Source organism: Salmo salar, chromosome 25 (genome assembly GCF_965601325.2).
Source record: "Salmo salar chromosome 25, fSalSal1, whole genome shotgun sequence".
In the NCBI taxonomy this organism is placed as follows: Eukaryota; Metazoa; Chordata; class Actinopteri; order Salmoniformes; family Salmonidae; genus Salmo; species Salmo salar.
This window is the reverse complement of record NC_138315.1, coordinates 2,771,068-2,789,981: the sequence shown is the minus strand read 5'-3', so window position 1 is coordinate 2,789,981 and position 18,914 is coordinate 2,771,068. Positions and strand designations below refer to the sequence as shown.

Below are 18,914 nucleotides of genomic sequence, written 5' to 3'. Positions count from 1 at the left end.
ATCACATGACTAATATAGATGTTGAATCATTGATCTGATTTGTGTCTCTCTTCTCCTCTCTAGTCCCCCAAAGTACACCGCTACCCCACGATGGACGCTGTCCCCCTCCTCCTGAGCAAAGTCAAATCTGAACCTCCTGAGGACCTGCTCTCCCATGACCCCCATTTCCAGACGCAGACCGAGCCTGTCGACCTGTCAATCAACAAGCCACGCCCCTCCCCCCCATCCATCACCTCCACCGCTTCTCCTGTTACTTCCGCTTTCTCTCCGTCCTCCATTTCTTCTTTATCATCATCATCCTCCTCTCCGTCTGTCATCACATCTGCCTCATCTGTGCTCACACCCGGGCCCCTGGTGGCCCCTGGAGCTGGGGTCCAGGGTCATCATCATCAGCAGCAGTTTTTGCACATCCTGCACCCTGTGCCGCCTCCACCTTCCAGCCCCTTGAACCTGGGAGGGGTACAGGGCATAGGAGGAGGAGTAGGGGGAAAGATGGGGGGCCACCACCTGCATCGTATCCCTGTAGTGGTACAGTCACTGCCCCTCATGTACACCACGGCCGTGCGCTCGTCCTCCAGCCTCCACAACAATGCCATCATGCTACCTCTGCTGGACAATCATAAGAGCCACCATAGCAAAGGTGAGACAAAAAGCAGGCTTGGTCTGTCTGTCTCTTTTCCTCTTTTCTCTCTCTCTTTATATACTGTATACACTGAACAAAACTATGAACGCAACATGTAAAAATGTCAAAGACTTTACTGAGTTACAGTTCCTGTAAGGAAATCAGTCAATTGAAATTAATTCATTAGGCCCTAATCTATGGATTCCACATGACTGGGAATGCAGATATGCATCTGTTGGTCACAGATTACTTTATTTTTTAAGTAGGGGTGTGAATAAAAAAAACAGTATCTGGTGTGACCACCATTTGCCTCATGCAATGCGACACATCTCCTTCACATAGAGTTGATCAGGCTGTTGATTGTGGCCTTTGGAATGTTCAACCACACCTCTTCAATGGCTGTGCCAAGTTGCTGGATATTGTCGGGAACTGCATCACGATGTTGTACACATCCAGAGCATTCCAAATATGCTCAATGGGTGACATGTCTGGTGAGTATGCAGGCCATGGGAGAACTGGCATATTTTCAGCTTTCAGGACTTGTGTATAGATCCTTGCGATAATGGGCCGTGCATTATCATGCTGAAACATGAGGTGATGGCGGCGGATGAATGGCATGACAATGGGCCTCAGGACCTCGCCACGGTAGCTCTGTGCATTCAAATTGCAATTGATAAAATGCAATTGTGTTCATTGTCCGTAGCTTATGCCTGCCCATATCAAAACCCACCACCACTATGGGCCACTGTTCACAACGTTGACATCAGCAAACAGCCATACACGCTGTGCCAGTGACCATCGGAGGTGATCATTTTCCCACTGAAGTGGGTTACGACGCTGAACAGCACTCTGGTCAAGCCCCGATGAGGATGACGAGCACTCAGATGAGCTTCTCTAAAATGGTTTCTGAGAATTTGTGCAGAAATTCTTTAGGTTGTGCAAACCAAAGAATGGTGGCTGGTCTCACACCATCCCGCAGGTGAAGAAGCCGGATGTGGAGGTCCTGGCCTGGCGTGGTTACACGGGGTCTGCGGTTGTGAGCCTGGTTGGACGTACTGCCTAATTCTCTAAAACAACGTTGGAGGCGACTTATTGTAGAGCAATTAGCATGCAATTCTCTGACAACAGCTCTGGTGGACATTCCCGCAGTCAGCATGCATATTGCATGCTCCCTCAACTTGAGATATCTGTGGCATTGTGTTTTTGAGTGGCCTGTTTAATCAGCTTCTTGATATGCCACACCTGTCAGGTGGATGAATTATCTTGGCAAAGGAGAATGCTCACTAACAGGGATGTAATCAAATGTGTGCACAGAATTTAAGGGAAATGAGCTCCTTGTGCATATGGACAATTTCTGGGATATTTTATTTCTGCTCATGAAACATGGGACCAACACTAGATGTTGTGTTTATATTTTTGTTCAGTGGTGAATACTCCAAATACAGTACCAGTCAAAAGTTTGGACACACCTACTCATTCAAGGGTTTTTGTTTATTTTTACTATTTTCTACATTGTAGAATAACAGTGAAGACATCAAAACTATGAAATAATGCAAATGGAGTCATGTAGTAACCAAGAAAGTGTTAAACAAATTAAAATATATTTTAGATTCTTCAAAGTAGCCACTCTTTGCAAACTCTTGGCATTCTCTCAACCAGCTTCACTTGGAATGCTTTTCCAATGGTCTTGAAGGAGTTCCCACATATGCTGAGCACTTGTTGGCTGCTTTTCCTTCACTCTGCAGTCCAACTCATCCCAAATCACCTCAATTGAGTTGAGTTTTTTGTATTTGTCCTTTATTTAACTAGGCAAGTCAGTTTAGAACAAATTCTTATTTTCAATGATGGCCTAGGAACAGTGGATTAACTGCCTTGTTGACAGATTTTTACCTTGTCAGCTCGAGGATTCGATCTTGCAACCATTTGGTTACTAGCCCAACACTCTAACCACTAGGCTACCTGCCGCCAAGGTTGGGTGATTGTGGAGGCCAGGTCATCTAATGCAGCACTCCATCACTCTCCTTCTTGGTTAATTAGCCCTAACACAGCCTGGAGGTGTGTTGGGTCATTGTCCTGTTGAAAAACAAATGATAGTCCCACTAAGCGCAAACCAGATGGGATGGCGTATCGCTGTAGAAGCCATGCTGGTTAAGTGTGCCTTAAATTCTGGTTAAGTGTGCCTTGAGTCACCAGAAAAGCACCTCCCCGCCATCACACTTCCTCCTCCATGCTTCACGGTGGGAACTACACATGCGGCGATCATCCGTTCACCTACTCTGCGTCTCACAAAGACACGGCGGTTGGAAAAAAAATCTCACATTTGGACTCATCAGACCAAAGGACAGATTTCCGCCGGTCTAATGTCCATTGCTTGTGTTTCTTGCAAAGCTTTCATCAAAGCAAGGGTGGCTACTTTTAAGAATCTCAAATATAAAATATTTTGATTTGTTTAACACTTTTTTAGTCACTACATGATTCCGTCTGTTATTTCATAGTTTTGATAGTAAATAGTAAAAACAAAGAGAACCCCTTGATATATATATAAGTATTCAGACCTCTTGACTTTTTCCACATTGTGTTACATTACACCCTTATTCTAAAATGGATTATATCGTTTTTCCCGCCCAATTCAATCTACACACAATACTCCATATTAGATTTTTTCTGCAAATGTATAAAACAAAAAACAGATATCACATTTACATAAGTATTCAGACCCTTTATTCAGTACTTTGTTGAAGCACCTTTGGCAGCAATTACAGCCTCAAGTCTTCCTGGGTATGACGCTAGAAGCTTGGTACACCTGTATTTGTCCCATTTCTCTCTGCATATCCTTTCATGCTCTGTCAGATTGAATGGGGAGTGTCGCTGCACAGATATTTTCAGTTCTCTCCAGAGATGTTTGATCAGGTTCAAGTCCAGGTTCTGGCTGGGCCATTCAAGGACATTCAGAGACTTGTCCCGAAGCCACTCCTGCATTGTCTTGACTGTGTACTTAGGGTCGTTGACCTGTTGGAAGATGAAACTTCACCCCAGTCTGAGGTCCTGAGTGTTTTTGAGCAGGTTTTCATCAAGGATCTCTCTGTACTTTGCTCTGTTCATCTTTGCCTCGATCTTGACTTGTATCCCAGTAACTGCCTCTGAAAAACATCCCCACAGCATGATGCTGCCACCACCATGCTTCACCGGATGGTGCCAGGTTTCCTCCAGACGTGTAGCTTGGCATTCAGAGAGTTCAATCTTGGTTTCATCAGACCAGAAAATCTTGTTTCTCATGGTCTGAGTCCTTTAGGTGCCTTTTGGCAAACTCCAAGCAGGCTGTCATGTGCCTTTTACTGAGGGGTGGCTTCCTTCTAGCCACTCTACCATAAAGGCTTGATTCTTGGAGTGATGGTTGTCCTCCTGGAAGGTTCTCCCATCTCCACAGAAGAACTACAGAGCTCTGTCAGAGTGACCATCGGGTTCTTGGTCACCTCCCTGATCAAGGCCCCTCTCCCCCGATTGCTCAGTATGGCCGGGCGGCCAGCTGGTTCCAAGACTGCCAAATGCCTATGTAGACCCAATCCACTTCTCTTCAAAATAAGTTAATAAATATAGTCCAGTTTGTAACATTCTTCATGAAATTGGCTTGTAAAATAAGTGTAATTTAAAATAAAGTAGGCTTTGAAATTATGTTTACTTTTTTTAAATTGCTAATTTTAATGAGCAAAAATACCAACTAATCTCAAAATGTATAGGTAGATGCAAAAATATGATTTTGGCCTTAAAGGCACACAAGAGTTATGGGCTATGGGAGTGATACCCAGAGAGAGAAATAGGATATACAATGTAATAGTACGGGACAGAAGGAAAATAAATGAGACCAAGGTTTACATATTCCTTACACTAGGATTCCCCTCTTAGTACTAAGAACAACTACACCACAAATGGCGACAAGAATTTTGTGGATTTAGTTTGAACCCTTACATTGTTTTTCATTAGTTTATTCTGACAAATTATGGAAATGTCAGTTTGCCACAAACTGTTCCAGCTAACTATCAAGCTAATAACATATTAGCCACAAACTGGGAGAAGTGGCTGAAACATTAAGAAAATGTCCTGTTAGCATTGAACATCAAATATAATGCATGGGAACATGCCATGCTACTCCGCTATTGTGGGGAGCAACTTTTTTATATTTTTTTCTACACTTCCAAACATATCTAAAACTGTACTGACTCAATGTTTTTCACCAATGACAAATTGATATTTTTAGGTCTACAAATTCAGACAAACTGTTCAATCCGAAACTGAAACAATTGGTGAATACTATGTTTGCCTGCGTACATTTGCTGCTTCCTATGAATTTCCTGATGCTGACATTAGAAGGCAGATTGTTCAAAGTTTCTCATCGAACAAACTGAGGAGATATGCTCTCAGACCATATAATGACTCTCACTAGGCTCCTGGAAATAGCTTGAATAAATGAAGTATCAGAAATACAAGCACAGGAAATGGAAAAACATCCTGGTACTACCCAGAATAGATCGCAAGGGCCAGCAAACTCAACAATCCAGGACTGCACCCACTACTGCACGTCGGTGCATATGCATTTAACTGTGGCGGTTCATTCCCTCACCAAGGAGCGTGCCCTGCAAATGGCCACATGCTACAACTGTGGGAAAATAAATTATTTTGCAAAAGTATTTCGCACCACAAACTGCACATTCACTTGTGCCTGAAGATACCAAAAACACACTTAACCCTGATGATGAAAGCCCAAATATATATTTACACTGGTAGATCCAACCATTGCTACTCCTACTGCAGAACCCAGGCAAACATCCAGGTAAATGGATCACTGTCGGATGTCTTGGAAGACACAGGCGCCTCTGTGAATGTCATGGACCTTTGCACATTTTAGCCTTTGCCAGGGCCACCAGTTATACAAAACTACATCAATCAAGATCTTTACCTATGTCTCAAACACAGATTTGCCCATGCATGGACAGTTTCACTCACAAATCTGCTTCAGAGGCAAGACACTCACAAAGACTTTCTATGTTCTTGATAAGACAGCAGTTCCTGTCATAAATTGCCAGACTGCAATTGCGTTTGACTTAGTACTCCCGGTCAACAGTGTAGATAGACACTTCTATGACACATACCCTGATGTTTTAAATGGCATTGGATAGTTAAAGGGTCACAAATGTAAGCTCCACATTGAAAGTCTGTGCAACTCATAGCGCAGCAACACAGACGCATCCCATTCCACATTAGAAAACTAGTGGAGAAGGAACTGGAGGAGCTCAAATGGGTTGAAGGTACCATGCCCTAGGTCTCACCCATAATTGTAGTTCCCAAACCAAAGCATCCTGGCAAAATCAGAGTGTGTGTGGATATGAGACGTCCAAATCAGGCTGTCAAACGTGAGAGTCACCTCACGCAAATGGTTAACAACATGATAGCAGACCTAAATTGTGCAAAAGTCTCCTCAAAACTCGACCTGACAGCGGGGTACCAACTTCACCTGCATCTGCTACATCACCACTTTCACAACTCACGGTGGCCTGTGGCGCTACAAACACCTCAACTTCGGGATATCCTCAGTTGTGGAAATATTTCAAAACATGGTCTCAGGTGTTCTGAACGTCAGCGATGACATGCTGGTTTTTGTCTCAACAAAACTAGAATATGATGAGCGTTTGGAGAAAGTCCTCATATGGCTACGGGACTGCAACTTGACTGTCAATGCTGCCACGTGTGAGTTCAACAAAACAACAGTGGAATTCTTCGGCTATGTGTTTTCTGCAGATAGCATATCTGCTGACCACAAAAGGTTGCAGCAATCAAATAGACCACAGCTCCTCAGAACCCAGAGCTTCTTATGCCTTGTGACTGACTAATTGTGGGTGTTTCATTCCAGACCTGGCCACCAGGAAACAACCCCTCAGAGAACTCACAAAGAAGGGTTGGGGTTAGGCTAACCCTTTTTAGGGTACTAAAAAATTGTCTGAAAAACAGACTCAGCAGTGACACAGTCATGGCCTACTTCAATCAAACAAAAGACACTGATATCGTGGTGGATGCCAGCCCAGTGGGTCTTGGCGCAGTCTTAACCCAGATTGGCTCGGGTGGAAAAACGCACATATATGGAGCAATGATATTCACCGATGGATAGGGAGGCACTAGGAATAATCTGAGGTTGCCTTCATTTTCAGCTCTACATAGTCGGACACACCTTCACGTTACTGACAACAAACAGCTTGTGCGTATCTTTCAACAAACCCTCGTCCTCCCCTCCACAAAGAATAGAAATATGGTTGCTGAAACTTCAAAACTTCACATTCTCTATGGTCTACAAGGGTAGATCTGGCAACCCAGCTGATAACAGTCTGAACCATGTCTACTCAGAGTAATCAATGGTGTTAGAACAGAACAATGGCACACCTTTCTGGAACACACAGCTGACCTACAGTTGAAGTCAGAAGTTTAAATACACTTAGGTTGGAGTCATTAAAACTCGTTTTTCAACCACTCCACAAATTTCTTGTTAACAAACTATAGTTTTGGCAAGTCGGTTAGGACATCTACTTTGTGCATGACACAAGTAATTTTTCCAACAATTGTTTACAGACAGAATATTTCACATATAATTCACTGTATCACAAATCCAGTGGGCCAGAAGTTTACACACACTAAGTTGACTGTGCCTTTAAACACCTTGGGAAATTCCAGAACATTATGTAATGGCTTTAGAAGCTTCTGATAGGCTAATTGACAACACTTGAGTCAATTGGAGTCAATTGGAGGTGTACCTGTGGATGTATTTGAAGGCCTACCTTCAAACTCAGTGCCTCTTTGCTTGACATCAGGGGAAAATCAAAAGAAATCAGCCGAGACAAGTCTGGTTCATCCTTGGGAGCAATTTCCAAACACCTGAAGGTACCACGTTCATCTGTACAAACAATAGTACGCAAATATAAACACCAAGGGACCACGCAGCCGTCATACCGCTTGTCTCCTATAGATTAACGTACAATGGTTCGAAAAGTGCAAATCAATCTCAGAACAACAGCAAAGGACCTTGTGAAGATGCTGGAGGAAACAGGTACAAAATGATCTATATCCACAATAAAACGAGTCCTATATCGACAAAACCTGAAAGGCTAATCAGCAAGGAGAAAGACACTGCTCCAAAACCACCATAAAAAAGCCAGACTACGGTTTGCAACTGCACATGGGGACAAAAATCAAACTATTTGGAGAAATGTCCTCTGGTCTGATGAAACAAAATAACTGTTTGGCCATAATGACCATCGTTATGTTTGGAGGAAAAAGGGGGAGGCTTGCAAGCCGAAGAACACCATCCCAACCGTGAAGCACGGGGGTGGCAGCATCATGTTGTGGGGGGTGCTTTGCTGCAGGAGGAACTGGTGCACTTCACAAAACTAGATGGCATCATGAGGAAGGAAAGTTATGTGAATATATTGAGCAACATCTCAAGATATCAGTCAGGAAGTTAAAGCTTGGTCACAAATGGGTCTTCCAAATGAACAATGACCCCAAGCATACTTCCAAAGTTGTGTCAAAATGGCTTAAGTACAACAAAGTCAAGGTATTGGAGTGGCCATCACAAAGCCCTGACCTCAATCCTATAGAAAATATGTGGGCAGAACTGAAAAAGCGTGTGCGAGTAAGGAGGCCTATAAACCTGACTCAGTTACACCAGCTCTGTCAGGCTCTGTCAGGAGGAATGTGCCAAAATTCACCCAACTTATTGTGGGAAGCTTGTGGAAGGCTACCCAAAGTGTTTGACCCAAGTTAAACAATTTAAAGGCAATGCTACCAATAATATTTGAGTGTATGTAAACTTCTGACCCACTGGGAATGTGATGAAAGAAATAAAAGCTGAAATAAATAATTCTCTCTACTATTATTCTGAAATTTCACATTCTTAAAATAAAGTGGTGATCCTAACTGACCTAAGACATGGAGTTTTTCTACGACTAAATGTCAGACTAAATGTCAGGAATTGTGAATAACTGAGTTTAACCTGTTAGGGCTAGGGGGCAGTATTGACACGGCTGGATAAAAAACGTACCCGATTTAATCTGGTTACTACTCCTGCCCAGTAACTAGAATATGCATGTAATTATTGGCTTTGGATAGAAAACACTTCAAAGTTTCTAAAACTCTTTAATTTAGTAAATTGTTAGTAAATTCCCCGGAAGTTTGCGGGGGGTATGCTAGTTCTGAACGTCACATGCTAATGTAAAAAGCTGTTTTTGATATAAATATGAACTTGATTGAACAAAACATGCATGTATTGTATAACATAATGTCCTAGGGTTGTCATCTGATGTTGTCATCCCCTAGCCCTAACAGGTTAGCATGTGACGTTCAGAACTAGCATACCCCCCGCAAACTTCCGGGGAATTTGCTAACAATTTACTAAATTACACACGATAAACGTTCACAAAAAGCATAACAATTATTTTAAGAATTATAGATACAGAACTCCTCTATGCACTCGATATGTCCGATTTTAAAATAGCTTTTTGGTGAAAGCACATTTTGCAGTATTCTAAGTACATAGCCCAGGCATCACGGGCTAGCTATTTAGACACCCGGCAAGTTTAGCACTCACCAATATCAGATTTACTATTATAAAAGTTTGATTACCTTTTGTTGTCTTCGTCAGAATGCACTCCCAGGACTGCTACTTCAATAACAAATGTTGGTTTGGTCCAAAATAATCCATAGTTATATCCGAATAGCGGCGTTTTGTTCGTGCGTTCAAGACACTATTCGAAGTGTAATTAAGGTGTAATTTAAAGACATTAAGCATGGCGCAATTCGTGACAAAACATTTCTAAATATTCCATTACCGTACTTCGAAGCATGTCAACCGCTGTTTAAAATCAATTTTTATGTCATTTTTCTCGTAAAAAAGCGATAATATTCCGACCGGGAATCTGCGTTTAGGTAAACAGACGAAAGAAAACAAGGCATGGGGTCGACGCGGGCACGCGCCTGAGTCTCACAGTACTGTAACCAGCCACTACCCAAACGCGCTACTTTTTTTCAGCCAGAGCCTGCAAAGCCACGATTCAGCTTTTTGCCGCCTTCTGAGAGCCCATGGGAGCCGTAGGAAGTGTCACGTAACAGCAGAGATCCTCTGTAATGGATAGAGATAATCAAGAAGGGCAAGAAATTGTCAGACAGGCCACTTCCTGCATGGAATCTTCTCAGGTTTTGGCCTGCCAAATGAGTTCTGTTATACTCACAGACACCATTCAAACAGTTTTAGAAACTTTAGGGTGTTTTCTATCCATATGTAATAAGTATATGCATATTCTAGTTTCTGGGCAGGAGTAATAATCAGATTAAATTGGGTACGTTTTTTATCCGGCTGTGAAAATACTGCCCCCTAGCCATAACAGGTTAAGAGTAACAATGGACCACCTTTCAATTCCCAGGGTTTTTCCTCTTTCCCTACCTACCTGGGATTCAATCACAGAAGAATAACACCACATTGGCCACAGACCAACGGAGAAGTGGAACGATTCATGCAGACTCTGAAAAAGACCCTTCGCATTGCTACGCTGCAACACAAAGACATTCAGCAAGAGCAAAGACATTCTGTAAGAGCCAACAGAGCGACACCACCCTGCTCCACTGGAAAACCTCCCGTTACAGTCATGTGCAATCAACAAATTCATCCTTCCTTCCATGGACCCTAACAAGCTGAGAGCCACAGACACACAGGTAAAGCTAAAAATGAAAGAGCATCATGACAGACGCTTCTGTCATGCCTCGCCACTTGACATTGGAGACTTCGTGCTCTTCAGGCAGCTGCGACCAGCCAACAAATTCCAGTCACCTTTCTATCCAGACCCACACCAAGTTACTGCAATCAAAGGAAACATGATCACAGCACAACGTGGACAGCAAATGGTGACAACCACTCTCCCAACCACTCACTCAACCTGGTCCATCCTCTGCTGACCAGAGTGGCACCTTACCGGGTCGGACTGAACCCATAGCTGGTCCAAGTAGCCCCACCAACCCCACCTTGGCCGCCCCCATCCCAAAGGTCCGATGTTACCCGCGACATGCTATTGATCCCTTGTGGTTCAGTTAGTTGAGCATGGCACTTGCTACGCCAGGGTGGTGGGGTCCCCACGGGGGACCAGTGCGAGTAAATATGATGTATGCACTCACTACTGTAAGTTGCTCTGGATAAGATCGTCTGTTGAATGACTGAATTGTAATGCTTTGCTAATCACCTGCAGGACTTAAAGCTGAACAAAAAAAAAACGAAACGTTTTTACCTTGCAACTGTTACTGCTGTTTAACAAATGTTGTCTTCTAATTGTTTTGTTTAGGAGGGACAAATAGATAGGAGAGATGTGTTCAGATTAAAGGGGGGAAAGAGAGCAAGAGAGAGAGAACATTTGTGTGTAATTTATGTTCATGAGTGGGTGCGTGCGTGCATGTATGCCTGTGTGCATGCTTGTATGTGTGTATGCTTGTATGTGTGTTGTTGGCTGGCGTGGCCCTGCCTGAACCTTCTGTTTTGGAGCAGGCAGGTTTACTACAGGGTGTGATTTTACAGTCAGCGTGTTTAAACCTCTAGTGGGTGTTTCTTTTAAGTGGACTGGAGCTGTATACCGGGGAGCAGTTTTTGTCAAAGAACCTTGTTTATCTGAGGTTGCTGTCTCTCACTCCCTTTTGGATTGGGGCACGCACGCACGCACGCATACACACACACGTTTTAAACACTGGGTGTCTGCTCTCTGGAAGAGAAGAGAGGACGAATGAGAGTAAAAACAAGGCTTGCGTAATAGGGTGGAGACCGATATTGAAAATGGCTGGCAGTGTACATTGAGAACACGCACACACAGCAACATCAACAGCTCCACCCAGTGTGTGAGAAGAGATCAGTGGAATCGGGGTCAGCTTTGGGTGGGGCAGACACAGTCACTGTAGTGATATAGCCAAAACATGAGGCACACAGAGCATTGCATTGTACTGTGTGTGTGTGTGTGTGTGTGTGTGTGTGTGTGTGTGTGTGTGTGTGTGTGTGTGTGTGTGTGTGTGTGTTTTATGCGTGATACAGACCGAACACAGCACTGTAATGTAGAGTCATTGGGTTTGGTAGTACTTATGCAATAGTATCTAAACAAACAGTTTTTCTGATTTGAAAAGCAATGCAGAGCAAGCCAAAGTACTGTACTTTCCTTTCACTTCAGGCACACTATCATATAATGGATTGCACACCCATGTACATTTCAAGTCGGAAATTTGCGTACACCTTAGCCAAATTCATTTAAATGCAGTTTTTCACAATTCCTGACATTTAATCCTTGTAAAAATTCCCTGTCTTAGGTCAGTTAGGATCACCACTTTATTTTAAGAATGTGAAATGTCAGAATAATAGTAGAGAGAAGGATTTTTTCAGCTTTTATTTCTTCCATCACATTCCCAGTGGGTCAAAAGTTTACATACACTCAATTAGTATTTGGTGGAATTGCCTTAAATTGTTTAACTTCAGTCAAACGTTTCGGGTAGCCTTCCACAAGCTTCCCACAATAAGTTGGGTGAATTCTGGCCCACTCCTCCTGACAGAGCTGGTGTAACCGAGTCAGGTTTTTAGGCCTCCTTGCTCGCACACGCTTTTTCAGTTCTGCCCACAAATTTTCTATAGGATTGAGGTCAGGGCTTTGTGATGGCCACTCCAATACTTTGACTTTGTTGTACTTAAGCCATTTTGCCACAACTTTGGAAGTATGCTTGGGGTCATTGTCCATTTGGAAGACCCATTTGTGACCAAGCATTAACTTCCTGACTGATGTCTTGACTTGTTGCTTCAATATATCCACATAATTTTCCATCTTCATGATGCCATCTAGTTTGTGAAGTGCACCAGTCCCTCCTGCAGAAAAGCACCCCATAACATGATGCTGCCACCCCCGTGCTTCTCGGTTGGGATGGTGTTCTTCGGCTTGCAAGCGTCCCCCTTTTTCCTCCAAACATAACGATGGTCATTATGGCCGAACAGTTCTATTTTTGTTTCATCAGACGAGAGGACATTTCTCCAAAAAGTACAATCTTTCTCCTGTGCATTTGCAAATCATAGTCTGGCCTTTTTTTATGGCGGTTATGGAGCAGTGGCTATTTCCTTGCTGAGCGGCCTTTCAGGTTATGTTGATATAGGACTCGTTTTACTGTGGATATAGATACTTTTGTACCTGTTTCCTCCAGCATCTTCACAAGGTCCTTTTCTGTTGTTCTGGGATTGATTTGCACTTTTCGCAACAAAGTATGTTCATCTCTCGGAGACAGAACGCGTCTCCTTCCTGAGCAGTATGACAGATGCATTGTCCCATGGTCTTTATACTTGCGTACTATTGTTTGTACAGATGAACGTGGTACCTTCAGGTGTTTGGAAATTGCTCCCAAGGATGAACCAGACTTGTGGAGGTCTACACTTTTTTTTAAGATGGTCATGCCTGATTTCTTTTGATTTTCCAATGATGTCAAGCAAAGAGGCCCTGAGTTTGAAGGTAGGCCTTGAAATACATCCACAGGTACACCTCCAATTGACTCAAATGTTGTCAATTAGCCTATCAGAAGCATCTAAAGCCATGACATCATTTTCTGGATTTTCCAAGGTGTTTAAAGGCATAGTCAACTTAGTGTATGTAAACTTCTGATCCACTTGAATTGTGATACAGTGAATTATAAGTGAAATAATCTGTCTGAAAACAATTTTGGGAAAAATTACTTGTGTCATGCACAAAGTAGATGTCCTAACCGACTTGCCAAAACTATCGTGGTTGAAAGTGGTTGAAAAACTAGTTTTAATGACTCCAACCTAAGTGCATGTAAACTTCTGACTTCAACTGTAATTCTTTGTAGGATTACACAACCTGCCCACTTCTTTTTTCATGGAGAGTCACTTTCCTTTTTGTATTTTTTTATGCTTTGCTGACAGACAGATTAAAAACAGTGGGAGATAGATGAGGAAGAGTCACAGCGCAACTGTAGATTGAACACCTGTCTCCTGCAGGGTTCACACATGTGCATAGAGCCTGGAGTGTTACCACTGGACAACAGCTCCACACTTTTGTTCTTCTTTGTAGAATGTGACATTTATTCTTTGTATCAATACTGTGTTGCAGACACATAAGCATCCCTAAGTGTCGCTGTATTAGGTGAAATGTGTTTAATTCATTATTAGTCTTGATCTTATTTGTAAACTTGTTGGTTTACAAGGTTTGGTTAGGGTCTTCAAGTTCTTAGATGGATGGGCTCAGGAAGTCATCTTCATAATGTCTCTTTGGGATCTATTCCTGTATACATGATCTGTACTACACTGTCTTGAAGGGTAGGATCAGGAGAATGATGGGAGAACTGCTGTCCTCTCGCTCTCTCTCTCTCTCTCTGTCTCTCGCACGCATTCACACACTCAGGTTGGCCATTCTCTTTCAGAGAGAGGGGCGTGTACCCTTGCACTGTCTCCAGCAGGAGGTTGCCATGGAAACAACGCTTGACTGGAAACAAAAGGCGAAACACGCTGGAGCTCTGCCCACCTTTCCACCATGCACTCCTCTTTTGTGTCCCCTTCCCTTGCTCAAAATACACATTTTCAAACTAACGTCTCTACTAATCACCCTGTGTAATTAGGGGGCTTGCTGAAAATGTAGATTATCAGTCTTGGGGGGGAAGGAAGACCCTATTAAGGAAACCCAGAGACAGAGTTGTAGTTTTAGTATTGGCTGTGTTTTCTTCCTGCTGTAATAGTCAGACCTGGTTTCAAATAGTGACTGAAATCTTACAAAATACTTTGAGTGTTTGCTTGAGTCTGTCTGGAGTTTCAATGGGAGTGCCAGATGGGTGGGGTTTGGCACTTTTGGAGACTATGCCATTGATTTAATTGTGCCAAGCAAGCTCAATCAATTGCAGTTAAAGGGATACTGGGACATTTTTAGATCTAGGTCATTTTTCAACTTACCTAGCGTCAGATATTCTAGTTTCATATATACTTGTAAACATATTATAGAAATTTTAGGCACGGCGATAGGGGTTGCAACCGTAGTCTGGCTTTTTTAATGGTGGTTTTGGAGCAGTGTCTTCTTCCTTTCTGAGCGGCTGTAACGGCTGACATAGAGAGGGGACCAAAGCGCAGCGTGTTGATTGCTCATGATGAATATTTATTATAACTCAAAACACTAAAGGGAAAATAACAAAGAGAAAAACGAAAGCGCACAGTTCTGTCAGGTACATAGACAAAACAGAAGACAACTACCCACAAACACAAGTGGAAAAAAACCCTACTTAAGGATGATCTCCAATTAGAGACAACGAGGACCAGCTGCCTCTAATTGGAGATCATCCCCCCCCAAAAAAACATTGAAATAGAAACACAAAACACCCCCTGTCACGCCCTGACCTACTCTACCATAGAAAATAACATCTTACTATGGTCAGGACGTGACAGCGGCCTTTCAGGTTATGTCGGATATAGGACTCGTTTTACTGTGGATATAGATAATTTTGTACCTGTTTCCTCCAGCATCTTCACAAGGTCCTTTGCTGTTGTTCTGGGATTGATTTGCACTTTTCACACCAAAGTACGTTCATCTCTCGAAGACAGAATGCTTCTCCTTCCTGAGCGGTATGGCGGCTGCGTGGTCCCATGGTGTTTATACTTGTGTACTATTGTTTGTACAGATGAACGTGGTACCTTCAGGCATTTGTAAATGTCTCCCAAGGATGAACCAGACTTGTGGAGGTCTACACATTTTTTTCTGAGGTCTTGGCTGATTTCTTTTGATTTTCCCATGATGTCATTGCAAAGAGGCTCTGAGTTTGAAGGTAGGACTTGAAATACATCCACAGGTACACCTCCAATTGACTCAAATGATGTCAATTAGCCTATCAGAAGCTCCTAAAGCCATGACATCATTTTCTGGAACTTTCCAAGCTCTTTAACGGCACAGTCAACTTAGTGTATGTAATTTTCTGACCCACTAGAATTGTGATACAGTGAATTATAAGTGAAATAATCTGTCTGTAAACAGTTGTTGGAAAAATTATTGGTGTCAAAACTATAGTTTGTTAACAAGAAATTTGTGGATTGGTTGAAAAACGAGTTTTAATGACTCCAACCTAAGTGTATGTAAACTTCCGACTTCAACTATAGTTATATCTAAAAAGGATGTTTCACTGAGGAGGATGGTCCTCCCCTTCTTCCCCTGAGGAAGGGGAGGCTCCCCTTGTGTTGTGCTAGGGCAAAAACCAATAACGAGCCCCGCTTGGGGTCCAGAGGACCGAGTTTGGGAAACCCAGGCTTTTGGTAAGCAAATGTTCTTGTCCCAGTAGTGATTAACAGATTTGAAGTGACATGTTATGGGATTTAAAGCTAGAATCCTTAATTGAAATAATAACAAAGAGTTTTACTAATTTCTACATTGTAAAATAATAGTGAAGACATCACAACTATGAAATAACACTTATCGAATCATGTAGTAACCAAGAAGATCATCAAAGGTAAGTGATTAATTTTATCGCTATTTCTGACTTTTGTTACTCCTCTACTTGGCTGGAAAATGTTTGTATGGTTTTGTACGCAGGGCGCTGTCCTCAAATAATCGCATGGTATGCTTTCGCCGTAAAGCCTTTTTGAAATCTGACACGGCGGCTGGATTAACAAGAAGTTATTCTTTAAGCCAATGTATAACACTTGTATGTTTTATGAATTTTTATTATGAGTATTTCTGTTTTTGAATTTCGTGCTGTGCAATTTCACTGGATGTTGGCCAGGTGTGCCGCTAGCGGGACGCCTTTCCCATTAACCTGTTGAGGACAGACGTTCCGCTAGCGGAACCCCGTTCCGCCTGCGGAACCCCTAGCCAACAGCCAATGGCATCGCACGGCGTGAAATTAAAAAAAACAACTAAAATACCACAATTCAATTTTCTCAAACAATCAACTATTTTAAACCATTGTATAGATAAGACTCTCGTTAATCGAACCACATTGTCCAATTTCAAAAAGGCTTTACAGCGAAAGCAAAACATTAGATTATGTTAGGAGAGTACCCTGCCAAACATAATCACACAGCCATTTTCCAAGCAAGCATATATGTCACATAAACCCAAACCACAGCTAAATGCATCACTAACCTTTGATGATCTTCATCAGATGACACTCCTAGGACATTATGTTATACAATACATGCATGTTTTGTTCAATCAAGTTCATATTTATATCAAAAAACAGCTTTTTACATTAGCATGTGATGTTCAGAACTAGCATACCCACCGAAAACTTCCGGTGAATTTACTAAATGACTCATGATAAACGTTCACAAAATACATAACAATTACTTTAAGAATTATAGATACAGAAGTCCTTTATGCAATCGCGGTGTCCGATTTTAAAATATATTTTTGCGAAAGCATATTTTGCAATATTCTGAGTACATAGCTCGGCAATCACGGCTAGTTATTTTGACACCCACCAAGTTTGGGACAAACTAAACTCAGAATTACTATTAGAAAAATTGGATTACCTTTGCTGTTCTTCGTCAGAATGCACTCCCAGGACTTATACTTCAATAACAAATGTTGTTTTGGTTCCAAATAATCCATAGTTATATTCAGCAGTTCGGCAGTATTTACACGGCCGGATAAAAAACGTACCCGATTTAATCTGGTTATTACTACTGCCCAGAAACTAGAATATGCATAGAATTATTGGCTTTGGATAGAAAACACCCTAAAGTTTCTAAAACTGTTTGAATGGTGTCTGTGAGTATAACAGAACTCATATGGCAGGCAAAAACCTGAGAAGATTCTGTACAGGAAGTGCCCTCTCTGACCATTCCTTGAGCTTCTTGGCTCTGTTTATTGAAAACTGAGGATCTTTGCTGTAACGTGACACTTCCTACGGCTCCCATAGGCTCTCAGAACCCAGGAAAAGCTGAATGATGTAATTCCAGCCCCTGACTGAAAAACATTATCGCCTTTGGTAAGTGGCCGATCAGAGGACCATCAGACTGAGGCTCGTACACAAGGGGATCCCATGTTTTAATTTTCTGTCTCTGAACGTAAACACGCTTTCCCGGTCGGAATATTATCTGTTTTTACGAGAAAAATTGCATAAAAATTTATTTTAAACAGCGGTTGACATGCTTTGAAGTACGGTAATGGAATATTTAGAATTTTTTTGTCACAAAATGCGTCGTGCGCGTCACCCTTCTTTACACTTCGGATAGTGTCTTGAACGCACGAACAAAACAGAGGATATTTGAACATAACTATGGATTATTTTGAACCAAACCAACATTTGTTAGTGAAGTAGAAGTCCTGGGAGTGCATTCTGACGAAGAACAGCAAAGGTAATAACATTTTTCTTATAGTAAATCGGACTTTGGTGAGTGCTAAACTTGGTGGGTGTCTAAATAGCTAGCCCTGTGATGCCGGGCTATCTACTCAGAATATTGCAAAATGTGCTTTCACCGAAAAGCTATTTAAAAATCGGACATAGCGAGTGCATAGAGGAGTTCTGTATCTATAATTCTTAAAATAATTGTTATGTTTTTTGTGAACGTTTATCGTGAATAATTTAGTAAATTCACCGGAAGTTTGCGGGGGGTATGCTAGTTCTGAACGTCACATGCTAATGTAAAAAGCTGTTTTTTTTATATAAATATGAACTTGATTGAACAAAACATGCATGTATTGTATAACATAATGTCCTAAGATTGTCATCTGATGAAGATCATCAAAGGTTAGTGCTGCATTTAGCTGTGGTTTGGGTTTATGTGACATTATATGCTAGCTTGAAAAATGGGTGTCTGATTATTTCTGGCTGGGTACTCTGCTGACATAATCTAATGTTTTGCTTTCGTTGTAAAGCCTTTTTGAAATCGGACAGTCTGGTTAGATTAACGAGAGTCTTGTCTTTAAAATGCTGTAAAATAGTCATATGTTTGAGAAATTGAAGTAATAGCATTTCTAAGGTATTTGAATAACGCGCCACGGGATTCCACTGGCTGTTACGTAGGTGGGACGAAATCGTCCCACTGGCCCTAGAGAAGTTAACACTTTTTTGGTCACTACATGATTCCATATGTGTTATTTCATAGTTTTGATGTCTTCAATTTTATTCTACAATATAGAAAATAGTGAAAGGACAATCCCTAAAATGAGTCAGTGTGTCTAAACTTTTGAAAAAAATATTGTGTATCTTAATTTCCACAAATATGCGTAATAATTTAGGCAGTTCATGCCATTAG

General features: G+C 41.9%; 1 protein-coding gene across 1 annotated transcript in view; it reads left to right on the top strand.

Moving 5' to 3' along the window:
- LOC106586046 (Krueppel-like factor 12) overlaps nucleotides 1-18,914 on the top strand; it is a 176,817-nt gene that overhangs the window by 97,225 nt on the left and 60,678 nt on the right. The window contains exon 3 of the mRNA XM_082968813.1: nucleotides 64-640. Within this exon, the coding sequence (XP_082824939.1) occupies nucleotides 64-640 (577 nt within the window). The remainder of the gene's footprint in view (nucleotides 1-63; nucleotides 641-18,914) is intronic.